Consider the following 20516-nt stretch of genomic DNA (forward strand, 5'->3'; position numbering starts at 1 on the left):
CCTACAGACATCAGGGGAAAGACATGAGTGTATCAGATGCTTTTGACTTCTTCGTGTACACAGGGCTCAGACCAGAGAGGACCCTGCAGCCCTCAGACTGGGGGCTTCTAGCTTAGCCTTTAGTTTTCTTGCCTAAAAAGCTAAATTACTGTTAGTTTTGGTTAAGACACAATAATTTTTCCAATTTTTAAAAATTCTTATTTTTAAAAAGCACTCACTGAAAATGACCGAGACAGCCAGTCACCACTGAAGAACCCTCTGTTGTCAACGTCAAGACCCCTGGTTTTCGGCAAGTCCAATGGTACGTACCTCTTTTCGTTCTTCTGACCAGGCACACCACTGCAGTCTTTCAGAATGGATTTCACAGCTATTCTTGGAAGCAGAGCGTCTCTTCCTCTCCCTCCTAGGAGCAGATACTGAGACCACTGCTTCAGAGGCCAAAACCTTGCAAGGTGCAGTGTACTGGGTGACTGCCCTCAATCCTCCCATGTTTATTCCTTTAATATTGCAGGGGTTGTCCTATAACAAGAGGTCACTCAGCTGTCATCATCTGTTTGTGGCCACTTTTTGTGCAAGACCTTTGTACAAGATTGATCTCTGCTTTTCAGTTTGTATGTGGTATTTGCTTAGTGGAGTCCCTCATCCCTTCACCACTCCTTTCCATTTTCTTTTTGTTTCCATGGAATTTACTTCAGTTCAGTTCAGTCACTCAGTCGCGTCTGACTCTCTGCGACCCCATGGACTGCAGCACACCAGGCCTCCCTGTCCATCATCAACTCCCAGAGCTTACTCAAACTCATATCCATTGTGTTGGTGATGCCATCCAACCATCTCATCCTTTCATTCCTTTCTCCTCCCACCTTCAGTCTTTCCCAGCATCAGGGTCTTTTCCAATGAGTGGCTAAAGTATTGGAGTTTCAGCTTCAGTATGTCCTTCCAGTGAATATTGAGGACTGATTTCCTTTAGGATTGACTGGTTGCCTCTCCTTGCAGTCCAAGACACTCAAGAGTCTTCTCCAACACCACAGTTCAAAAGCAGCAATTCTAAGGCGCTCAGCTTTCTTTACAGTCCCAACTCTCACATCCATACATGACCACTGGAAAAACCGTTTCTTTGACTAGACAGACCTTTGTTAGCAAAATAATGTCTCTGCTTTTGAATATGCTGTCTAGGTTAGTCATAGCTTTTCTTCCAAGGAGCAAGTATCTTTTAATTTCATGGCTGCAGTCACCATCTGCAGTGATTTTGGAGCCCAAGAAAATAGTCTCTCACTGTTTCCATTGTTTCCCCATCTATTTGCCAAGAAGTGATGGGACCAGATCTTAATTTTTTGAATGTTGAGTTTTAAGCCAGCTTTTTCACTCTCCTCTTTCACTTTCATCAAGAGGACTTTAGTTCTTCTTTGCTTTCTGCCTTTAGGGTGGTGTCATTTGCATATCTGAGGTTATTGGTATTTCTCCCAGCAATCTTCATTCTAGCTTGTGCTTCATCCAGCCTGGGATTTCACATGATGTACTCTGCATATAAATTAAATAAAGCAGGGTGACAACATACAGCCTTGACATACTCCTTTCTGAATTTGGAACCAATGTGTTGTTCCATGTCCAGTTAACTGTTGCTTCTTGACCTGTATACATATTTCTCAGGAGGCAGGTCAGGTGATCTGATATTCCCATCTCTATGAGTTTTCCGTGTTGTGATTCAGTGAAAGGCTTTGATGTAGTCAATAAAGCAAAAGTAGATGTTTTTCTGGAACTCTTGCATTTTCAATGATCCAACTGATGTTGGCAATTTGATCTCTGGTTCTGCCTTTTCTAAATCCAGCTTGAACATCTGGAAGTTCACAGTTAATGTACAGTTGAAGCCTGGCATGGAGAATTTTGAGCATTACTTAGGTAGCATGTGAGATGGATGCAATTGTGCAATAGTTTGAGCATTCTTTGGCATTGCCTTTGGGATTGGGATGAAAACTGACCTTTTCTAGTCCTGTGGCCACTACTAAGTTTTCCAAATTTGCTGACATATTGAGTGCAGCACTTTCACAGCATCATCTTTTAGGATCTGAAATAGCTCAACTGGAATTCCATCCCCTCCACTAGCTTTGTTCGTAGTGATGCTTCCTAAGGCCCACTTGAGTTCGAATCTCAGGATGTCTGGCTCTAGGTGAGTGGTCATACCATCGTGGTTCTCTGGGTAATAAAAATCTTTTTTGTATAGTTCTTCTGTGTATTCTTGCCACCTCTTCTTAGTTATCTTCTGCTCCTGTTAGATCTGTACCATTTCTGCCCTTTATTGTGCTCATCTTTGCATGAAATATTCCCTTGGTATCTCTTTAATATTTTTTACTTAGACTGAAATCTGTATTCTTTCCTTTGTCTCAAGGTGATACAATTGATTATCAGAAACAGCTGAAGCAGATGATTAAAGATTTGGCCAAAGAGAAAGACAAAACTGAGAAAGAGTTGCCCAAAATGAGCCAGGTATGGACTTTATTCTGTGCAGAGAATTTACTACTTCAGCAAGTGATGTGTTCAGTGGTAAGCTTTTTAATGAAGCCGGACTCCCACCTTACCTCCTAAGCTATAATCAAAGGATCTTTAAGACATTTTAAACATTGTGACATTTAAATAGGAAATATTTAAATTGTGATCCAGTCAGCTATTCACATGTTCAGCACTCTTCAGAACAGGGTGCTAGCACACATTTCATATCCTCAGTTTCTGTATCAAACTCATTTACCAGGTTGTGATGCAGATTCATTCCCTGGAGCAGTAGAAGCTATTAGGGAGACTGTGGACACAGAATTTTTCATATAAGAAGTGTAGTTTCCTGAAAGTCACCGACTACATATTACAGTGTACAGATATGGCTTCAAGTTCAGACCCCAGGAGTGGGATTTAGCAGTTTTCTTCTTGGTCATGAAACAGTGTTGCCCCACTCTGAGTGGCTTTCAAACATTCATTCTACTCTCTGGATGTAATGTTAAACTTCAGTGTGTCAGTTGTACCTCAGCTATCATGGATATTCCTCTTGAACCTTAAATGCTAAATTAGTAGCTCAAACCATTTTCCTGTTCCTAGAGTGACCCGGAAGCTGAGTCCCACCTCTACTGTGACAAAGATTCTCAATTTGGGCAGGAGTGTGTGTAGCCTGAGAGCACACAAGGCATCACTGTTGGTATTTCCACCAGATTAACAAGTCTAATTTTTTATTATTTCAGTCCTAATATTTAGGCTGTTTCCAAACTTTTTTCTGCTAAAAACCCTAGCCTTCGCACCCTCATAAAACACATCTCTACACACAGCTTCTGAATATATTCTCACAAGTTGTTTTCCTGGGTTGAAGGGTATAACATTTTTAATAGCTGCTGTAAAGACAGCTTAAGTCTACACGGTGTGTGGAAATCCCCTGGACTTGGTGAGTCTTCAAGGACAAAGAATAGCTATTATTTTTTGCTTCAAGAAGTACTGTGTGGTTTTGATCAGAGAACTAAGTGTAAATTTTTAAAACAAAAAACATATTCTAGTTATATTCAGACTTTTTCCTCCTCACATTTCCAGAGAGAGTTTATTCAGTTCTGTAAGACTTTGTACAGTATGTTCCACGAAGACCCGGAAGAGAATGACCTGTACCAAGCCATCGCCACAGTAACGACGCTGCTGCTGCAGATTGGGGAGGTGGGGCAGCGCGGCAGCAGCTCTGGGAGCGGCTCCCAGGAAGGCGGGGAGGAGCTGCAGGCCTCGGCTCCTTCCCCCTCTTCTGAGCAGGACTTGGTGTTTGCCGAGACTGACACAGGGCAGAGTCCTCAGGCGTCCCAGGCATTTCCTGAGGAGGCACAAGGGGACTGGACCGTCTCCCTTGAACATATTTTAGCCTCACTTCTGACTGAACAGTCACTAGTCAACTTTTTTGAAAAGCCACTGGACATTAAATCCAAACTTGAAAACGCCAAGCTCAATCAGTACAGCCTCAAGACTTGTGAAATGAGCCGCCAGTCACAGCCTGAGCTTAAGCTGAGCAGCCCCTAGGACAGCGGTTGGCTGAGACCCATCTCCATACCAAAGCAGAGACCAGGTCCCTGGGTGTGGTAAGCCCGGGAAGCCAGGTTTGTCTAGCTCACTGTGAGGCTTTACAAGCTGGGTACACACTGTGGCTGGGGGGCACTGATGCGACACCCAGCATTTGTTTAGACACTGTCAGTGCTAGAGCTAGTGTTCTGTTCTCAGTTGGAAGCTAAAAGAAGTGAGAGATGTCTGATACTAACCAAGTTGAGAGAAGCCCAAGCACTCATCCTTCACTTGAACGGGAGGGACAGAGTTCATTTTTAAGATTTGAAAGCCACTATCTGTGCAATTGTATTTGGCTTTTTTTGCACTAATTTTGTTTCAATGCTGGTAATTGAAACCATGTTAATGTATTTGGTTGTATTCACTTTGTGTCCTTCCAAAAAATGTGTACAAACCACGCTTTCAATGTTGGCCTCCAAGTTTTTTTAAAAAACAAAATTTTGTACTGACTTGGTTTGTGTCTGTATCTTATTCAGTGTCTAAGGTTTGGACTGGATACCTGGAGACCCACCCCGCCCCCAACGATGATGTTCACAGCATACACTCCAGGTAGCCTCCAACCCCACTACCCTCATCAATAGGGTTTCAAAAGGGCACCTCTTTATGCCATTTAATCCACATCAGTGATGAAACATAATCCCCGCAACACCTTGGTTTCAGGCTAAATTTAACATAACGTTTGTTCTTTTAAGAAAGGTTACCTCTGACCTTTAGCTACATGTGGAAATGGCAACCCACTCCAGTATTCTTGCCTGGAACATTCTAAGCACAGAGGAGCCCGGTGGGGTTGCAAGGAGTCAGACAGAACTGAACAACTGAGCACAAATCAGAAGTGAAAACACCTCATCGGATTACCAAATGGAGCTAAGAATGACAAACTGTACCTCTTTCATTAAATCTAAGACCCTCAAAAGCTTACCAGTTTAGTCTTTTAAAACTCCTGGGAGAAGGGGCCCAGGCATGGCAGCTGGGAAATGCTCTCCAGATGACCCTGTAACTGGGAAATGTTATAAGATACACAAGCCTTCTTTACCTCCAACTAGAAAAGGAAAATCAAGATGCAAAGGCAGTTCAATAACTTTATTGGACCATCAGCAATTAGTTCTCATCCACATTGACTGTCTGTAGATCTGCAAAAGAAGCGACAGCCGGTCACCTTCCACACACACCTCATCCCATGCTCACACAAGAACCTTTTCTGCAAGGGCTTAGGCAAGTATTATTCTCAATGACCTTTCCCAACCCAGATACAGACGTGTTCCGTATCCTTTTGCATTTTCCCACACCATAACACAACTTCAGAAAGGTTTACTAACTATGCCTCTTACTTACATCCCTACTGGAAGAATCCAGAGATACAAGTAAATAGTGTTTGTTGAACAAATGAACTCTGGTTATAATAGGGCCAAGGATTTAAAAATTAAGTAGACCTTACTTTTGAAGGTGGTGACGGGCACGTAGGTAACCAAAGTATAGAGCTTGTTTGGCGAGTCTTCGTCTTCATTACGTTTTCTGGACAACCGCACACGGATCCGGTATGGGACATTCCTGAAAAATACAAAACACAGGTGTGTTGGGATGTGGAGGTGGAAACAGCAACCCAATACAAAAATACTCCAGTATTCTTGCTTGGAGAGTCCCATGGACAGAGGAACCTGGCAGGGTCCATGGGGTCTCAAAAAGTTTGACATGATTGAGCATGCTTGGGATATACCTGTCTCAGCTGGCAGCCACCACTGCCACAGCAGTGACCTCAGCAGAAATGTCAGCCCCACGTGTAAATGTTGGCTATGGGAGCTATGTTAAATCCCAAGCAGCACTAGGTGAACACATGTGACTGTTAAACGTTCAGTTTCCCGGCCTCACACACACAATCCTCCTCATGGCTCACCAACCTCCTCAGCAGCATCACAGCTGACTGCACCTGCTCCTCTGTTGACCCAAAACATCTCTCAGTTCATGGGACACCCCTCTCCCCATCTCAAGGGAGCCCACAAACAGCTTTCATTAGACACTCCCCGCCACGACAGCCCACTGCAGGGCTTAAGCTCAGGTCCCTATCGTTGCATCCACCCCAATGTTAAAAGACCACCCAGATGCAGACAGCACCCCCACCCTGCTCGTCTCAAACTCTCCAGTCCCACTTCTATCCTGGCCCCTTAACTGTCCTTTACAGTAACCCCCAAATCTGCCTACAAGCAGGACTTCTCAGCCTGAGCACCGCTGAGACCTGGCCGCACCATTTCTTGTATGCGTTGTGTGTGGTTGGCCACTCTCTGCACTGTGTAACTGCTAGGAGTCTCTGGCCTATAGCCCACCCCCACTGTGGACACTGCTCTTCAGTCTAGAGAAAGCCAGACTCCACACCATGACCTACAAGGTCTGTCTGCTGCCCAACTCCATCCTCACTCACGGTTCTCAAATCACACTGTCTACTCCACTCTGACTGTTCCCAGGTCACGTCTGTTCTCTTTGTGTGATGCACTTACCTGACCTGCACGCTGCTGACTCCTTCAGGTCTTAGCTCAACACCAGGTTAAAAGGCCTCCCCGCAGATGCTACCCTACTCCCTGAGCCACGGCTACGTGATCTTTTTCTTACACCTCGTGTGCGATAGCTCAGTGGAATGGTGAACTCTATCTCATACCCAGACACTCTGTACCTGATCCCTTTGGCCCAGACGGCTTTGTTGAGCCTGGTGTCGATGCGCACATCCGGGGTTCCCATCTCCTTCATGGCAAACTTCCGGATTTCTTTGAGTGCCCTAGGGGCACGCTTCTTGAAACCCCTGAGATTCAAAAGTAAGTGAATGAAGTTGAGTACAAAATTAAATGAAACACACAATACATCGTGTTTTCATAAAACAAATCTAAACTAAACCTCTAACAACACAGGAACAATTCTTCACCACTATGTCATGCCCACCAATTACACAATGGTAATCTTCTATGCACAATCTACTTTCAATAATGTAGAACAAGGATTCAGTCTGTGATCCTTAAAAGATGCTAATATATACACTGGTCAACACTTTCTCTTTTTCTGATAAAGCAAAAATACCCTCAAGCTCTGATACCATCTGCCACAGAGAATATATAATCAAAGAATGTTAGAATATGCTTGAACACAAAGCACACAACACTGAAGTAAATACTATGTCATCAGGTTTCGGCAATCATTCAATACTAAATTAAAGGTCCCTTATTAACTTGGTCTATGATTAAAGACGGAGAAGGCAATGGCATCCCACTCCAGTACTGTTGCCTGGAAAATCCCATGGACGGAGGAGCCTGGTAGGCTGCAGTCCATGGGGTCGCTAAGAGTTGGACACAACGGAGCGACTTCACTTTCACGCATTGGAGAAGAAAATGGCGACCCACTCCAGTGTTCTTGCCTGGAAAATCCCAGGGACGGCGAAGCCTGGTGGGCTGCAGTCCATGGGGTCGCACAGAGTCGGACACGACTGAAGTGACTTAGCAGCAGCATGATTAAAAACAAGGGGCCTGGATGGACTGATTTCCTCTCAAAAAATGAAGGCAACAGTTAATGCTATGGATTTCTCAGCATGTGTCAGGCACGATTAACCTGCTGTTTAGAAACGGATACATAAATTCCTTAAATTTCGTGCTTTCAGTTAAATACAAAATGTGAGAAAGCAGAACTCTATTACTGGCTAAAATGATCAATCAGTTGGTTAAGTGAAAGCTATTCCAAGTGGGGCAGAGACCAAAAGTTAAACAGACTGTGAATGTTAAGAGCCACGTCAGTTACCATATCCGCCCCCTCCCCACTCTACCCCTCACCAGCCTCCTTGAACCCATCAAACAAGCTCACTTCATTCACTTAAATATTTAACCATACAGAAAAAAAATGCTACAAAGAAAAAACCAGAGAAAGGAGAGGAACAGGGAAGGGGGCTGCATGTTTAAGATGACCACAGATACTGAAGTCAAGATCCAAGGAGAAGGGCGCCTGTTTAGCTACCTGTGAGAAAAAGCATTATGGGGGTGGGTAAGACTAAGCTCAAACTGCTGCCCTGAATCAGGTACTTGCCAGCTATGATTAAGTAAGTGGCCAACCCATGTAGAATCATAGCAGAACTCTGGCCTCTTAAGATGGTAAGATGGAAAAAAAAAAAAAGATGGTAAGATGGGAAGCCAGCCAATGGAGGGTCTGGGAGCAGACCCTCCAGGTGTTTGGAGTGGAGGAGGGAACCAGGAGCCCATCAAGGAAACAGTTCTTGTCTCCTTGGTGGTGGGAGGCAGTGTACTCAGGCCAAGGAAGGCAGACCCAAGAGGACATGCTCCCTTGCCAACAAAAAGGGAAGGCTGCAGGGAAACTGGAAAGTGTGTGAGTGGGTGGGGTGGGGTGGGGGGGCAGCATGGACACAGGGAGTTTGGTTCAGGGTTATGTAAAATGTGAAATGCCTATTAAAAACTATGCATCTCAACAGCAGCTGGACATACGAGGCCCTAAAACTAGTTGCTATTACCAAGCATAGTTAGAGAAGGGCTGAGTTATGGACTCAATATAAGAGGATGGGATGTGAGGAGAAACAGAGATCAGGAGGAGCAGCTGCAGAGGCAAGGAAGACACTAGAATGTGAAATCCTACGGAGTAAAATGAATGAACAAAGAACTGCCAATTGTTGCCCATCAGGAACTAAAAACAACCCATTCATTTAGTACTGTGAAGGTCTTCACTTAGAGCTTTTGTAACAAAAATGCCTGAAAAACTCATCCACCCGCGATGGCTCAAACCCACTCTTCTAAAGTCTGGTTAACTGTGTGGCCTGGAAAACATCATCCTAGGATTTACTCTTCACCCTTTTCTCTCTGGATGCTTGTCTACCTCCTCCTAGCTAGGAGGGCAGGATCTTTCGGTTTCCTGTTGAACCTGCAGACCCCAAGATACACTGATGTGCTCAATGTGCTCCCCACATGAATCCACCACGCCCCAAACAGAAAGACTCCATATACACAATACTCCCTGGATCACACATGATCAACACCTGGCCAGAAGTGCCAGGCCCAGTGGGGTGGCTGCCACATGTAGGTCCCTCACAAAATCAGCTGTCCAGATACACCCGACACCGACCAAGCCAGTCAAGAAATTTTTGCAGGGCAATGTTTGCTGTTAAAAAGAATCCAAACAGCAGCATTCAAGAAAAGATGCAGTCTCCAGTATCACTAGTGAGCACCATATGCAGAAAAGGGAAGAAAGGACTACAACCAGATCTCCAGAGACCAACACCAAGAACCCAGACATTGGAAATCACCCCCAATATTCCTGTGTATCGCCAACGCACAACGCACAACCTCCAGGTGTCCTCTCAGCAAACAACTCCACTGACACATCCTTTCCTGGTCTCTACAACGGTTTCACTCCCGGTATTACGACTTTCCCAGTGTCAGGATCCATCTGTGTGCATCAGGGAACTAAAGAAACCGCATCACAGCGTTCCTGTTCTTGGCCAGTCCGGCTTCAATTAACTAGTGAACTTGACTACAAAGACCTAGACACATCAGCGTTCCCTCCTGCACAACCTTCAGGCCTTCAAGGGTTTTATTCAACGACAAAGCAACGAGTGGACTGGTTTAATCACTATATCTCCTCAAGTTGGCTCTCCCAGAAACCTTACCGTTTTACCTCCCGTTTCTAGGTATCAACCTCTGAGGTATTACCCTTTAAACCCTATAAACCTGAAACAGGGTCCATGGAAATAGACTTGAGCTTTCACAGCATTAATGCGTAATTTCTGGCCCACCCAGCCTTCAGGCTAGACAGATTCAGGGACCACCAGACCGTGATTTCGGGAGCCCCCAACAGCAGGGCCAGCGGCAGGCCGCAGGGGTACTCACACTCCATGGATGCGCTTGTGAATGTTGATGGTGTATTCTCTTGTCACCACCTCGTTGATGGCGGACCGGCCCTTCTTCTTCTCGCCGCCCTTCTTTGCGGGAGCCATCTAAACAAACCCAGGCGACAAAGCCGCTCAGGGAGAGTGCGTCAAACCTAAGTCAAGCCCTCCCTCCCGGCACGGCCTCACGCAGCCGCCCTCGGTACGGTTTCCGGGGACAGAAAGTCCGGCCAGGTCCCTGAAGCCCCAGGTCTGGGTAAACAAGCCGGCTACCCCGCGGCCCAAGTATCCGTATCCCTTAGGTGCCGCCGCCCCGGAAACCCCTGCAGCTCGGGTTCCCCCAAGACTGGCCTCTCTCTCTCAGGCTCCGGGAGCCCTTAAATGCAGCGTAGATTCCCGTGCGCCGGGGACGCGGGGTCCCAGGCCAGCTCAGGACAGAGCCTGCAGGCCTGGTCACCACAATCCAAGTAGAGGATGGCACCGGATTACTGCAGACCAAACTCAGCAGCCATACTCACCCTGCAGGGCCGGGGATGGAAAGGAAGAGCGCGAGGGATTGTGGGAGAAGGAAAGCAGCCTCGCAAGTACAACTTCCGGGTTACCTGGAGGCGGGGGAAGGAAGAGGCGCTGCAGTGACGCAAGCAGCGCGCGCCGGGGGGAAAAGGCGTGAAGGCCTCTGGGGCGGGGCCTCGGGCGTCCCGCTTTCTCTCGCAGCTTCCTCTCTCCGGTCTCCACCTCCTGCGCGCGAACGAGGGTGGGAGGGGCTTGCGGTTCGCGTTTAAGTCTTCAGAGAAAACGGGATCCTGGTCCCCAGGTGGAGTGGGGCAGGATAGGCAGAGAAAATGCTCTTCTGCTTTTCCCACTCGCTCAGTGATTCGGCCAGCATTGCCTGAACCTGTGAGCCTGGTTGGCAGCCCGGAGATGACCTACGCGCCTGCCGGCCTGGAGGGAGCCGGGAGCCTTTCCCGGCGGCAGCGATCAGCTAGCTGCAGAGATGCAGAGGGGCCTAGGCTAGGGGCGACGAGGGAGGCAGAGCAGAGGTGGGTTTGCACAAGAAGCGTTTCGAAATTAAAAGCGCCAGTTTGTAACTGACTATATGAAATGTCAATTCAGTAGACAGTTATTGATAAAATCACCTTAGAAAGGGAGAGTGAAGTACTATGTACTGTCTATTATATTGGAGAAATCAATATGATTTCGTGACCTTAAATATGTTTTTAGCTCTATCACAACAAAATGACCCAATAACAGCAATGGAAGCAGCGCTTTTATCCAACACCTGGTGTAAAATAGGTACCTTGAAAATGATGCCAGGAGGTTAGGTGTGAGTTGACAGACTTCATGGCCAAGTCCCGGGTCCCCATGCCAAACCCACGGGTTCAGAACTCTGGACCTTCCGTCTGCTGATCAGAGGGGTGCCTTCTGCTGTATCTCCCCTATCCACATGATGTGTGCACAGGTCTCTGTGTGCACAGGTCTCCCAGACAGACACACAAACCCTGGTGCATCACTTATGCATCACATAAGTGCTGGCAAGCAAGAGGCCATGGAACCAGGTGAGTTTAATTATGGGCTATACCTGCTTCTGTGGATTATGGCTTGGTCATCTCTATGGATTACCCATGTCTCTTAAGTTAGAGATGTTTCCAGGAACTTTTTCTGGTTTTGTCAGTTTGTTTTGCTATCATTTCTAAAAGAAGCATTGATTTCTTCCGGCACAATCTTTAAAATAAAGATCAGGATCCCAATAGGCTGAGATGCATGTGAGCTCAAAAAACCTAAGGCCATTACCCAGATTATTGGTTGCTCGCTCCCACCTTTTCTGGATTTTTGATTATCCTTAGAAACGTGTTGAAATTAAAAAAAAAAAAAAGTTTACTGACGAAGAGAGGTATGAATGCATCAAGAACAAGGTACAGAAACTGCCTCAAAAGGAAATTATACAAATTTGTTAATTTATTACAAAATGTCCACTCACAGAAATACACAAGAAAACTTTTATCCTTTTATATTTTGGGAAAGGAACTGGTGTCTCAGATACAAAATAATTTACACAGAATCCATACAGTTTTATTTTATATAGAAATAGGTCCTTATTACAACGGCTGTACAATTCACTACACTTCGTCTTATAATTACATAAAATCTTCTCTTTAGAAACATCTCAACAAAACATACAAAAAAAGCAAAGTGCATTTTTGAAAAGGAAAATCCACTCCTGGGTCTCGGTCAGGAAAGATATGTAGAAAGCTGTGGCATCCTCACTCCGAGGGCCAGCATGGCGGGGAGGGGGGTTTCCTGGGGCCCTGTCTGGCCTGTAAAACCTTCCCTTTCACAGTCCTTGAGTCCTGTCAGAATCCCAGAACATTACCTGCAGGATTGTACTTTGCGTTGAGTCACCTTTGTAGTTGCAATCACCGGGAAGTCAACAGAAGACAGTCCAGTGTTACATTCAGGATAAGAAAAAAAAGCCAATCACCAGAACGGTGTGGGGAGAAGAGTCTCATTCCATTAGGGTTTAGGCGGGAGGGTGGGAGGTGGGGGGGGCTGCAGTCTGGTTAATAATGCCCAGCTTTGCTTTCTGATTGGTGGGCTGTTTTTGTTACTGGGGTCTCCGTGTGAAGTCAGGAGACTTGGTTAAAAAAAAAAAAAAAAAAAAGGAAAGTGCCTACGTTATCTCCTTGTGCAGCTGTGCAAATTAAGACAGAAACGATCATCTAAACATAATGAGAAAAAAAATCATCTCTCCATTCAAGACATCGCTGACCGGGTGCTTCTCCGAGGAAAGAGGGTCTGGAGAGTGAAGGCCAATGAGCACATGCGCACGTGGCGCAGAGGCTGGTCCACGCTGGGAGGAGGGGCGATCCAGCAGAGATGCTCCATCTCTAAGCTGAACAGAGTGATGCTCTGATGCGCTCAGCTGGGGACCGCGGTCGGTCTGTCTGGGTATGGTTGTAGAGTGTGGCTATGAAGCACAGGGAAAGGGGAAACAGGGCCAGCTTCCCTGCTCACTCATGTCCATGCTGGCCGCTGCCCTCGGACATGGTCACCACCCAGGAGCTCTGAAATGGATGCGGCGTGCACGGAAGTTGGGGTGTCCTTTAAACCCTTCTCCCCAACTCCTTGGCCACCCGCCCCCTCGTCCGTCCATTGGTTAAAGCTGATGTGACCCAACCGAGGTGCCCGGCCACTACCGGGGCGGCTGCTGGAGGCCTGAGGACTCAGACAGGCTGCTGACCCTTCGGGCCGGGCGCGCGGGCCCCGGCGTCGGGTAGACCAGGGACCCTGGCTGTTGCGAGTAGGTGGAGAGAAGGAGGGAGTCCTGCTGCTCACTGTGCAGAGAGGTTGGCACCTGCACCTGGAAAGAAAGGAACCAGCTCCAGGGAAGGTTCTGGGATTCAGGGACTCCTTCCCTAAATGGCTGGGGCGGTGATGCAGTCCTCCTCAGATTAAAGGGTCCTCCTCCCCTGCCTGAAGACCTGGGGGTAAGGAAGCCCAGCTCTCAGGCCAGCACTAGGGGTTCCTCCTGGCCCGGTGGCCGGGGGCCCGCTGCTGCTGCTGCTAAGTCACTTCAGTCGTGTCTGACTCTGTGTGACCCCACAGACGGCAGCCCACCAGGCTCCCCTGTCCCTGGGATTCTAGGCTGCAGGAAGTGGTTTCTTGAACACATGCACAGGAGCCCCCACATAGCCTGTGTGGTATTGGATGCTGGAACCTGACACCACATGCAAATCATTGCCGGTACAGCATCTAAACAGGCCTGCAGTCCACATACTTTTCACTGGTGGTCCCTATTTCCAGAATCACTTCCAAATACAGCCATGTGCCAGGAAGCATCCTAATTTGAAGCTCAGAAACTCACTGGGTTTTCCTGGTACCTCAGATGGTAAAGAATCCACCTGCAGTGCAGGAGACCTGGGTTCAATCCCTGGGTTGGGAAGATCCCCTGGAGAAGGGCATGGTAACCCAGTTCAGTATCCTCAAAGCCTGGAAAATCCCATGGACAGAGGAGCCTGGGGTGGGGGCTACAGTCCACAGAGCCTCAAAGAGTCAGACACGACTGAAAACTGACAACAACTGGTCAAACATTAACTCTGGAACCTTCAGTCTCACCTCGCATTATTCCCAGCCATGAAATTTCCCCTCTAAGGAACCCAGTCCACCCTGTTTCCAAAGCTGCGCAAGGCACATCTGCCCCTCTACCTCGGTGCAGGCTGCCTCTGTTGTTGAAACGTTGTCCCCTCACACCTCACACTCAGCCATCCACTCTTGGAGAGTTTCCGTCCCCACGCCCCATCCTTTTTTGACCTTGGCCCCCCAGCCCCAGTGCTCCATTGGCACTGACTCTCTGTGATGTCCCCTGTCCCCCTGCGCTCAGGGTCCCTGAGTGCTCCTTGCATCCTTAGCCCTGCATCTGGGTGGAACAGGCACCTACAAGCACGCCGGTGGCTCCTGATGAAGGCACAGATAGATGGGCAGCTTCTACCTTTCCCCCTGCCTTCTCCCCTCATCAGTTCCTGTCCCAGATCACTCCAGGGTCCTGCAAGCAGACCAGGGAGCAAAGATGCAGTCCAGAGTTAACTCCCACTAAGATGTGGTGTTAGGGAGATCTGAAAACTATGCCATAGCTGGTTTAGCCGCCTTGGAATTCAATTACAATTTAGAACTCGAGGAGGACTCTGCATCTTGGTCACCCCACACATTCGCCTATGGCTTCGAGGATGCCCAAGCGGGGCAGGCGGGGGTGGGGAAGCAAAAGCTACACTGTGCCTTCTGGTAGGGGCTTGAGGCTGTGGAGGAGGCCCCATTGGACAGGAACGGGCACATGGGCATGTGTGGGAGGGAAGGCCAGACCCTGAGCAGACACTTCTGTCCCATCTGATCCCCCAGCCACTGACTCACAGCCCTTCCTTCCAGCGCTTGTGGCACTTGCTTAAAATAAGAAGTGACCACAAGATTACCTATATACAATGGAATATTACTCAGCCATTAAAAAGAATGGAATAATGCCATTTGCAGCAACATGGATGGATAGAGATTGTCATACTGAGTGAAGTAAGTCAGAGAAGGAGAAATAGTGTATGACATCTGTTATATGTGGAATCTAAAATGAAATTATACAAATTAACTTATTTACAAAACAGAAACAGACTCACAGACTTAAAAGAGAAGGAACTTATGGTCCCCAGGGGGGACAAAGGGAGAGAAGGGATAGTTAGGGAGTTAAGGATGGACATGTACACACTGCTGCATTTAAAATGGATATCCAACAAGGTCTTACTGTACAGCACAGGAGACTCTGCTCGTTGTTAAGTGGCAGCCTGGATGGGGTGGGAGTTTGGGGAAGAATGGATACATGTATATGTATGGTTGAATCCCTTTGCTGCCCACCTGAAACTATCACAACATTGTTAATCAGCTATACTCCAATATAAAATAAAACTTAAAAAAAAAAAGAAGTGACCACAAGGAAACATGCCCCACATTTTCCTAGAAAGCCTCAAATTCATGCAATGTTATTCATTTAAAGGAAGTTTGATGAACCTTTAAACATGATGTAATTTTCTACTCGTATGAGATACTGCATATAAACACACTAACAAGCCCAACAAACATGGCAATCAGTGTCTGATTTTTGCTCTAAGAAAGTGTAGACACCATAATAAAAATTACTTTTTAAAAAATGGACCTTCTTAGTGCGTAACGACAAGAGGCCAAATAGCTGCTTCTAAGTTTCTCACACTGTATATACATAGACTTTATCAACTTGGAGCGTGATAAACTTTAGAAATGATAAAGTTTCAAATATGAATCTGTCTGAGGCTTATTTTTATACTGACGCCTAGAACCCCGTTGAAAGCCCGGAACGGAAGGAAGGGCCCATCAGGCCTGGGCTGGGGACTCGGCCCTGTCTCCCCCTCCCCAGGCGCGGCCCAGCCCCACCTGAAGAAAGTGCGGAGGCTGCGGCTGGGCCTGTGCAGGCTTCAGGGGTGACGGCTGGGAGGCGGGGAAGCTGGGCTGCAGCCCCATCAGCAGGACAGGGGTGGCGGCGCTGCTGCTGGTGGTGTGCACGTCGGGGTTCTGAAATACGGCCTGGCTCTGTGGATACCTGTTTGGTGACACACAGAAGAAACCTTTACAAAAACTATTGACATGACACCAAGGACACGGATGACAAGAGGAAAACAGACAGACACGACTTCATCACAGCTAAGACCTTGTGAGCATCACTGTCCATGCAGTGAAAACATTGCTGGAAAAAAAAAAAGCTGTCAGAAAAATCTTTGCAAGTCCTATATCTAATAAGAGGTTGCTATCCAGCTACATTTCTACAACTCACCACCACAACAAATGCAAATAACCTGGTTAAAAAATGGGCAAAAGGCTTGAGTAGACATCCTGGAAAGAAAAGGTCCAAATGGCCAATAAGCACATGAAAAGAGTCATTAGGGAAATGCAAATCAAAACCAAATGAGGACTTCCCTGATGGCACAGTGGATAAGAATCTGCCTGCCAATGCAGGAGACAAGGGTTCAGTCCCTGGTCATACCACATGCCACGGGGCAAACTAATCCCCACAAATGTTACCATGGCAAAACTGGGAGAGTCAACAGTGTTACTCAGCATGCAGTTGGCATCATTGTAAACAAACAAGTTAAGGGCAAGATTCTTGCCAAGAGAATTAATGTGTGTACTGAACATATTAAGCCCTCTAAGAGCTTCCTGAAATGTGTGAAGGAAAATGATCAGAAAAAGAAGGAAGCCAAAGAGAAAGGGACTTGGGTTCAGTTGAAGTGCCAGCCCTGCCCATCAACAGAAAATTGGATTAAAGATTTACTGAGCATGGCCTCGCCCATTAGAGCAAGACCCCGATTCCCCCACAGCCAGGCCCTCCCATCAGGAACCTTCAACAAGCCCCTTAGTCTCATCCATCAGAGGGTAGACAGAATGAAAACCACAGTCACAGAAAACTAACCAAACTGATCACATGGATCACAGCCCTGTCTAACTCAATGAAACTATGAGCCATGCCGTGTAGGGCCACCCAAGACAGACAGGTCATGGTGGAGATTTCTGACAAAGTGGTCCACTGGAGAAGGGAATAGCAAACCACTTCAGTATTCTTGCCTTGAGAACCCCATGAACCCAGGATGAAAAGGAAAAAAGACATACACTGAAAGGTGAACTCTCCAGGTTGGTAGATGCCCAATATGCTACTGGAGAAGAGTAGAGAAATAACTCCAGAAAGAATGAAGAGACAAAGCCAAAGCAAAACAATGCCCCATTATGGATGTGACTGGTGATGGAAGTAAAGTTCAGTGCTGTAAAGAACAATATTGCATCAGATCAGATCAGATCAGTCGCTCAGTCGTGTCCGACTCTTTGCGACCCCATGAATCACAGCACGCCAGGCCTCCCTGTCCATCACCAACTCCCGGAGTTCACTCAGACTCACGTCCATCGAGTCAGTGATGCCATCCAGCCATCTCATCCTCTGTCGTACCCTTCTCCTCTTGCCCCCAATCCCTCCCAGCATCAGAGTCTTTTCCAATGAGTCAACTCTTCTCATGAGGTGGCCAAAGTACTGGAGTTTCAGCTTTAGCATCATTGCATAGGAACCTGGAATGTTAGGTCCATGAATCAAGGTTAATTGGAAGTGGTCAAACAGATGGCAAGACTGAACATTGACATTTTAGGAATCAGTGAATGAAAATGGAATGAGCGAATTTAATTCAGATGACCATTATATCTACTACTGTGGGCAAGAACCCCTTAAAAGAAATGGAGTAGCCCTCACAGTCAACAAGAGAGTCTGAAATGCAGTACTTGGGTATAATCTAAAAGATGACAGAATGATCTCTGTTTGTTTTCAAGGCAAACCATTCAATATCACAATAATCCAAGCCTATGCCCTAATTGAAGAAAGTAGGGAAAATCACTAGACCATTCAGGTATGACCTAAATCAAATCCCTTATGATTACACAGTGTAAGTGAGAAATAGACTTAAGGGACTAGATTTGATAGACAGAGTACCTGATGAACTATGGATGGAGGTTCGTGACCTTGTACAGGAGACAGGGAGCAAGACCATCCCCAAGAAAAAGAAATGCAAAAGAGGAAACTGGCTGTCTGAGGCCGCCTTACAAATAACTGAAAAGAAGATCAGTGAAAAGCAAAGGAAAAAAGGAAAGATATACCCATTTGAATGCAGAGTTCCAGAGAACTGCAAGGAGAGATAAGAAAGCCTTCCTCAGTGATCAGTGCAAAGAAATAGAGGAAAATAATAGAATAGGAAAGACTAGAGATCTCCTCAAGAAAATTAGAGATACCAAGGGAACATTTCATGTGAAGATGGGCTCAATAAAGTATAGAAATGGTAACAGACCTAACAGAAGCAGAGGATATTAAGAGGTGGCAAGAATACACAGAAGAACTGTACAAAAAAGATCTTCATGACCAAGATAATCAAGATGGTGTGATCACTCAGCTAGAACCAGACATCCTGAAATGTGAAGTCAAGTGGGCCTTAGGAAGCATCACTACAAACAAAGCTAGTGGAGGTGATAGAATTCCAGTTGAGTTATTTCAAATCCTGAAAGATGATGCTGTGAAAGTGCTGCACTCAATATGCCAGCAAATTGGGAAAACTCAGCAGTGGCCACAGGACTGGAGAAGGTCAGTTTTCATTCCAATCCCAAAGAAAGGCAATGCCAAAGAATGCTCAAACTACCGCACAATTGCACTCATCTCACACGCTAGTAAAGTAATGCTCAAAATTCTCCAAGCCAGGCTCCAGCAATACGTGAACCATGAACTTCCAGATGTTCAAGCTGGTTTTAGAAAACCAGAGATCAAATGGCCAACATCTGCTGGATCATCAAATAAGCAAGAGAGTTCCAGAAAAACATTTATTTCTGCTTTATTGACTATGCCAAAGCCTTTGACTGTGTAGCTCACAATAAACTGTGGAAAATTCTGAAAGAGATGGGAATACCAGATCACCTGACCTGCCTCTTGAGAAACCTATATGCAGGTCAGGAAGCAACAGTTAGAACTGGACATGGAACAACAGACTGATTCCAAATAGGAAAAGGAGTATGTCAAGGCTGTATACTGTCACCCTGCTTATTTCACTTATATGCAGAGTACATCATGAGAAACGCTGGACTGGAAGAAACACAAACTGGCATCAAGATTGCGGGGAGAAATATCAATAACCTCAGATATGCAGATGACACCATCCTTATGGCAGAAAGTGAAGAAGAACTAAAGAGCCTCTTGATGAGAGTGAAAGTGGAGAGTGAAAAAGTTGGCTTAAAGCTCAACATTCAGAAAACTAAGATCATGGCATCTGGTCACATCACTTCATGGCAAATAGATGGGGAAACAGTAGAATCAGTGGCTGACTTTATTTTTTGGGCTCCAAAATCACTATGGATGGTGACTGCAGCCATGAAATTAAAAGAGGTTTACTCCTTGGAAGGAAAGTTATGACCAACCTAAGACAGCATATTAAAAAGCAGAGACATTACTTTGTCAACAAAGGTCCGTCTAGTCAAGGCTATGGTTTTCCAGTAGTCATGTATAGATATGAGAATTGGACTATAAAGAAAGCTGAGCACCGAAGAATTTTGAGCTGTGGTGTTGGAGAAGACTCTTGAGAGTCCCTTGGACTGCAAGGAGATCCAACCAGTCCATCCTAAAGGAACTCTGTCCTGAATATTCATTGGAAGGACTGATGTTGAAGCTGAAACTCCAATACTTTGGCCACCTGATGCGAAGAGCTGACTCATTTGAAAAGACCCTGATGCTGGGAAAGATTGAGGGCAGGAGGAGAAGGGGATGACAGAGGATGAGATGGTTGGATGGCACCACCGACTCAATGGACATGAGTTTGGGTAAACTCCAGGAGTTGGCAATGGACAGGGAGGCCTGGCATGCTGCAGTCCATGGGGTTGCAAAGAGTCGGACACGACTGAGCGACTGAACTGAACTAAATACTCCAATCACTACTGCGGAAAAAGCTGAAGGTGAACAGTTCTACAAGGGCCTCCAAGACCTTTTAGAACTAAACCAAAAAAAACCCAAAAGTCCTTTTCATCAAAAAGGCCTGGAATGCAAAAGTAGGAAGTCAAGAGATATCTGGAGTAACAGGCAAGTTTGGCCTTGGAGTACAGAATGAAGCAGGGCAAAGACTAACAGAGATTTGCCAAGAGAATGCACTGGTCACAGCAAACACCCTCGTCCAACAACATAAGAGATGACTCTACACATGGATGTTACCAGATGGTCAATACCTAAATCAGACTGAATATATTCTCTGCAGCCAAAGATGGAGAAGCTCTATACAGTCAGTAAAAACAAGAGGAGCTGACTGGATCAGATCGTGAACCCCGTATTGCAAAGTTCAGAATTAAATTGAAGAAAGTAGGAAAAACCAATAGGCCATTCAGGTATGACCTAAATCAAATCCTTATGATTATACAGTGGAAGTGAGAAACAGATTCAAAGGATTAGATCTGATAGACAGGGTGCCTGAAGAACTATGAATGGAGATTCATAACATTGTACAGGAGGCAGTGATCA

At 46.3% G+C, this 20516-nt stretch overlaps 3 protein-coding genes across 8 annotated transcripts in view; 1 reads left to right on the top strand and 2 right to left on the bottom strand.

The window, feature by feature from the left end:
• TBC1D8 (TBC1 domain family member 8) overlaps positions 1-4518 on the top strand; it is a 141047-nt gene extending 136529 nt beyond the window's left edge. For all 4 annotated transcript variants that reach the window (XM_070379945.1, XM_070379946.1, XM_070379948.1 and 1 more), the window contains 3 exons: positions 212-301; positions 2384-2481; positions 3562-4518. In XM_070379945.1, the coding sequence (XP_070236046.1) occupies positions 212-301; positions 2384-2481; positions 3562-4029 (656 nt within the window). In that variant the 3' untranslated portion in view covers positions 4030-4518. The remainder of the gene's footprint in view (positions 1-211; positions 302-2383; positions 2482-3561) is intronic.
• Positions 4519-5133: 615 nt separating this feature from the next.
• Positions 5134-10489, bottom strand: RPL31 (ribosomal protein L31). The gene is made up of 5 exons (XM_005900701.3): positions 10447-10489; positions 9930-10036; positions 6731-6856; positions 5504-5616; positions 5134-5198 (listed from the first exon to the last, which is right to left on the bottom strand). Exons 2-5 carry the CDS (start codon positions 10034-10036, stop codon positions 5167-5169), a joined length of 378 nt encoding a protein of 125 aa, XP_005900763.1. The 5' UTR covers positions 10447-10489; the 3' UTR covers positions 5134-5166.
• Positions 10490-11846: 1357 nt separating this feature from the next.
• Positions 11847-20516, bottom strand: part of NPAS2 (neuronal PAS domain protein 2) — a 199085-nt gene continuing 190415 nt past the window's right edge. Inside the window, exons 20-21 of one of the 3 annotated variants that reach the window (XM_070379952.1) lie at positions 15872-16037; positions 11847-13286 (exon numbers count right to left, since the gene is read on the bottom strand). In XM_070379952.1, the coding sequence (XP_070236053.1) occupies positions 13119-13286; positions 15872-16037 (334 nt within the window). In that variant the 3' untranslated portion in view covers positions 11847-13118. The remainder of the gene's footprint in view (positions 13287-15871; positions 16038-20516) is intronic. The other 2 variants (XM_070379950.1, XM_070379949.1) reach the window with 2 other exon arrangements.

Source organism: Bos mutus, chromosome 11 (assembly GCF_027580195.1).
Source record: "Bos mutus isolate GX-2022 chromosome 11, NWIPB_WYAK_1.1, whole genome shotgun sequence".
NCBI classification, from domain to species: domain Eukaryota; kingdom Metazoa; phylum Chordata; class Mammalia; order Artiodactyla; family Bovidae; genus Bos; species Bos mutus.

What these genes read in the sequence shown, in the direction of transcription:
- RPL31 (XM_005900701.3), bottom strand. Translation starts at nt 10,036, where the DNA reads ATGGCTCCCGCAAAGAAGGGCGGCGAGAAGAAGAAGGGCCGGTCCGCC. An exon ending in GTCTGGGCCAAAGGGATCAG is followed by an intron (nt 5,617 to 6,730) that starts GTACAGAGTGTC and finishes TGTATTTTTCAG; the next exon opens with GAATGTCCCATACCGGATCC. An exon ending in GCCCGTCACCACCTTCAAAA is followed by an intron (nt 5,199 to 5,503) that starts GTAAGGTCTACT and finishes CTTCTTTTGCAG; the next exon opens with ATCTACAGACAGTCAATGTG.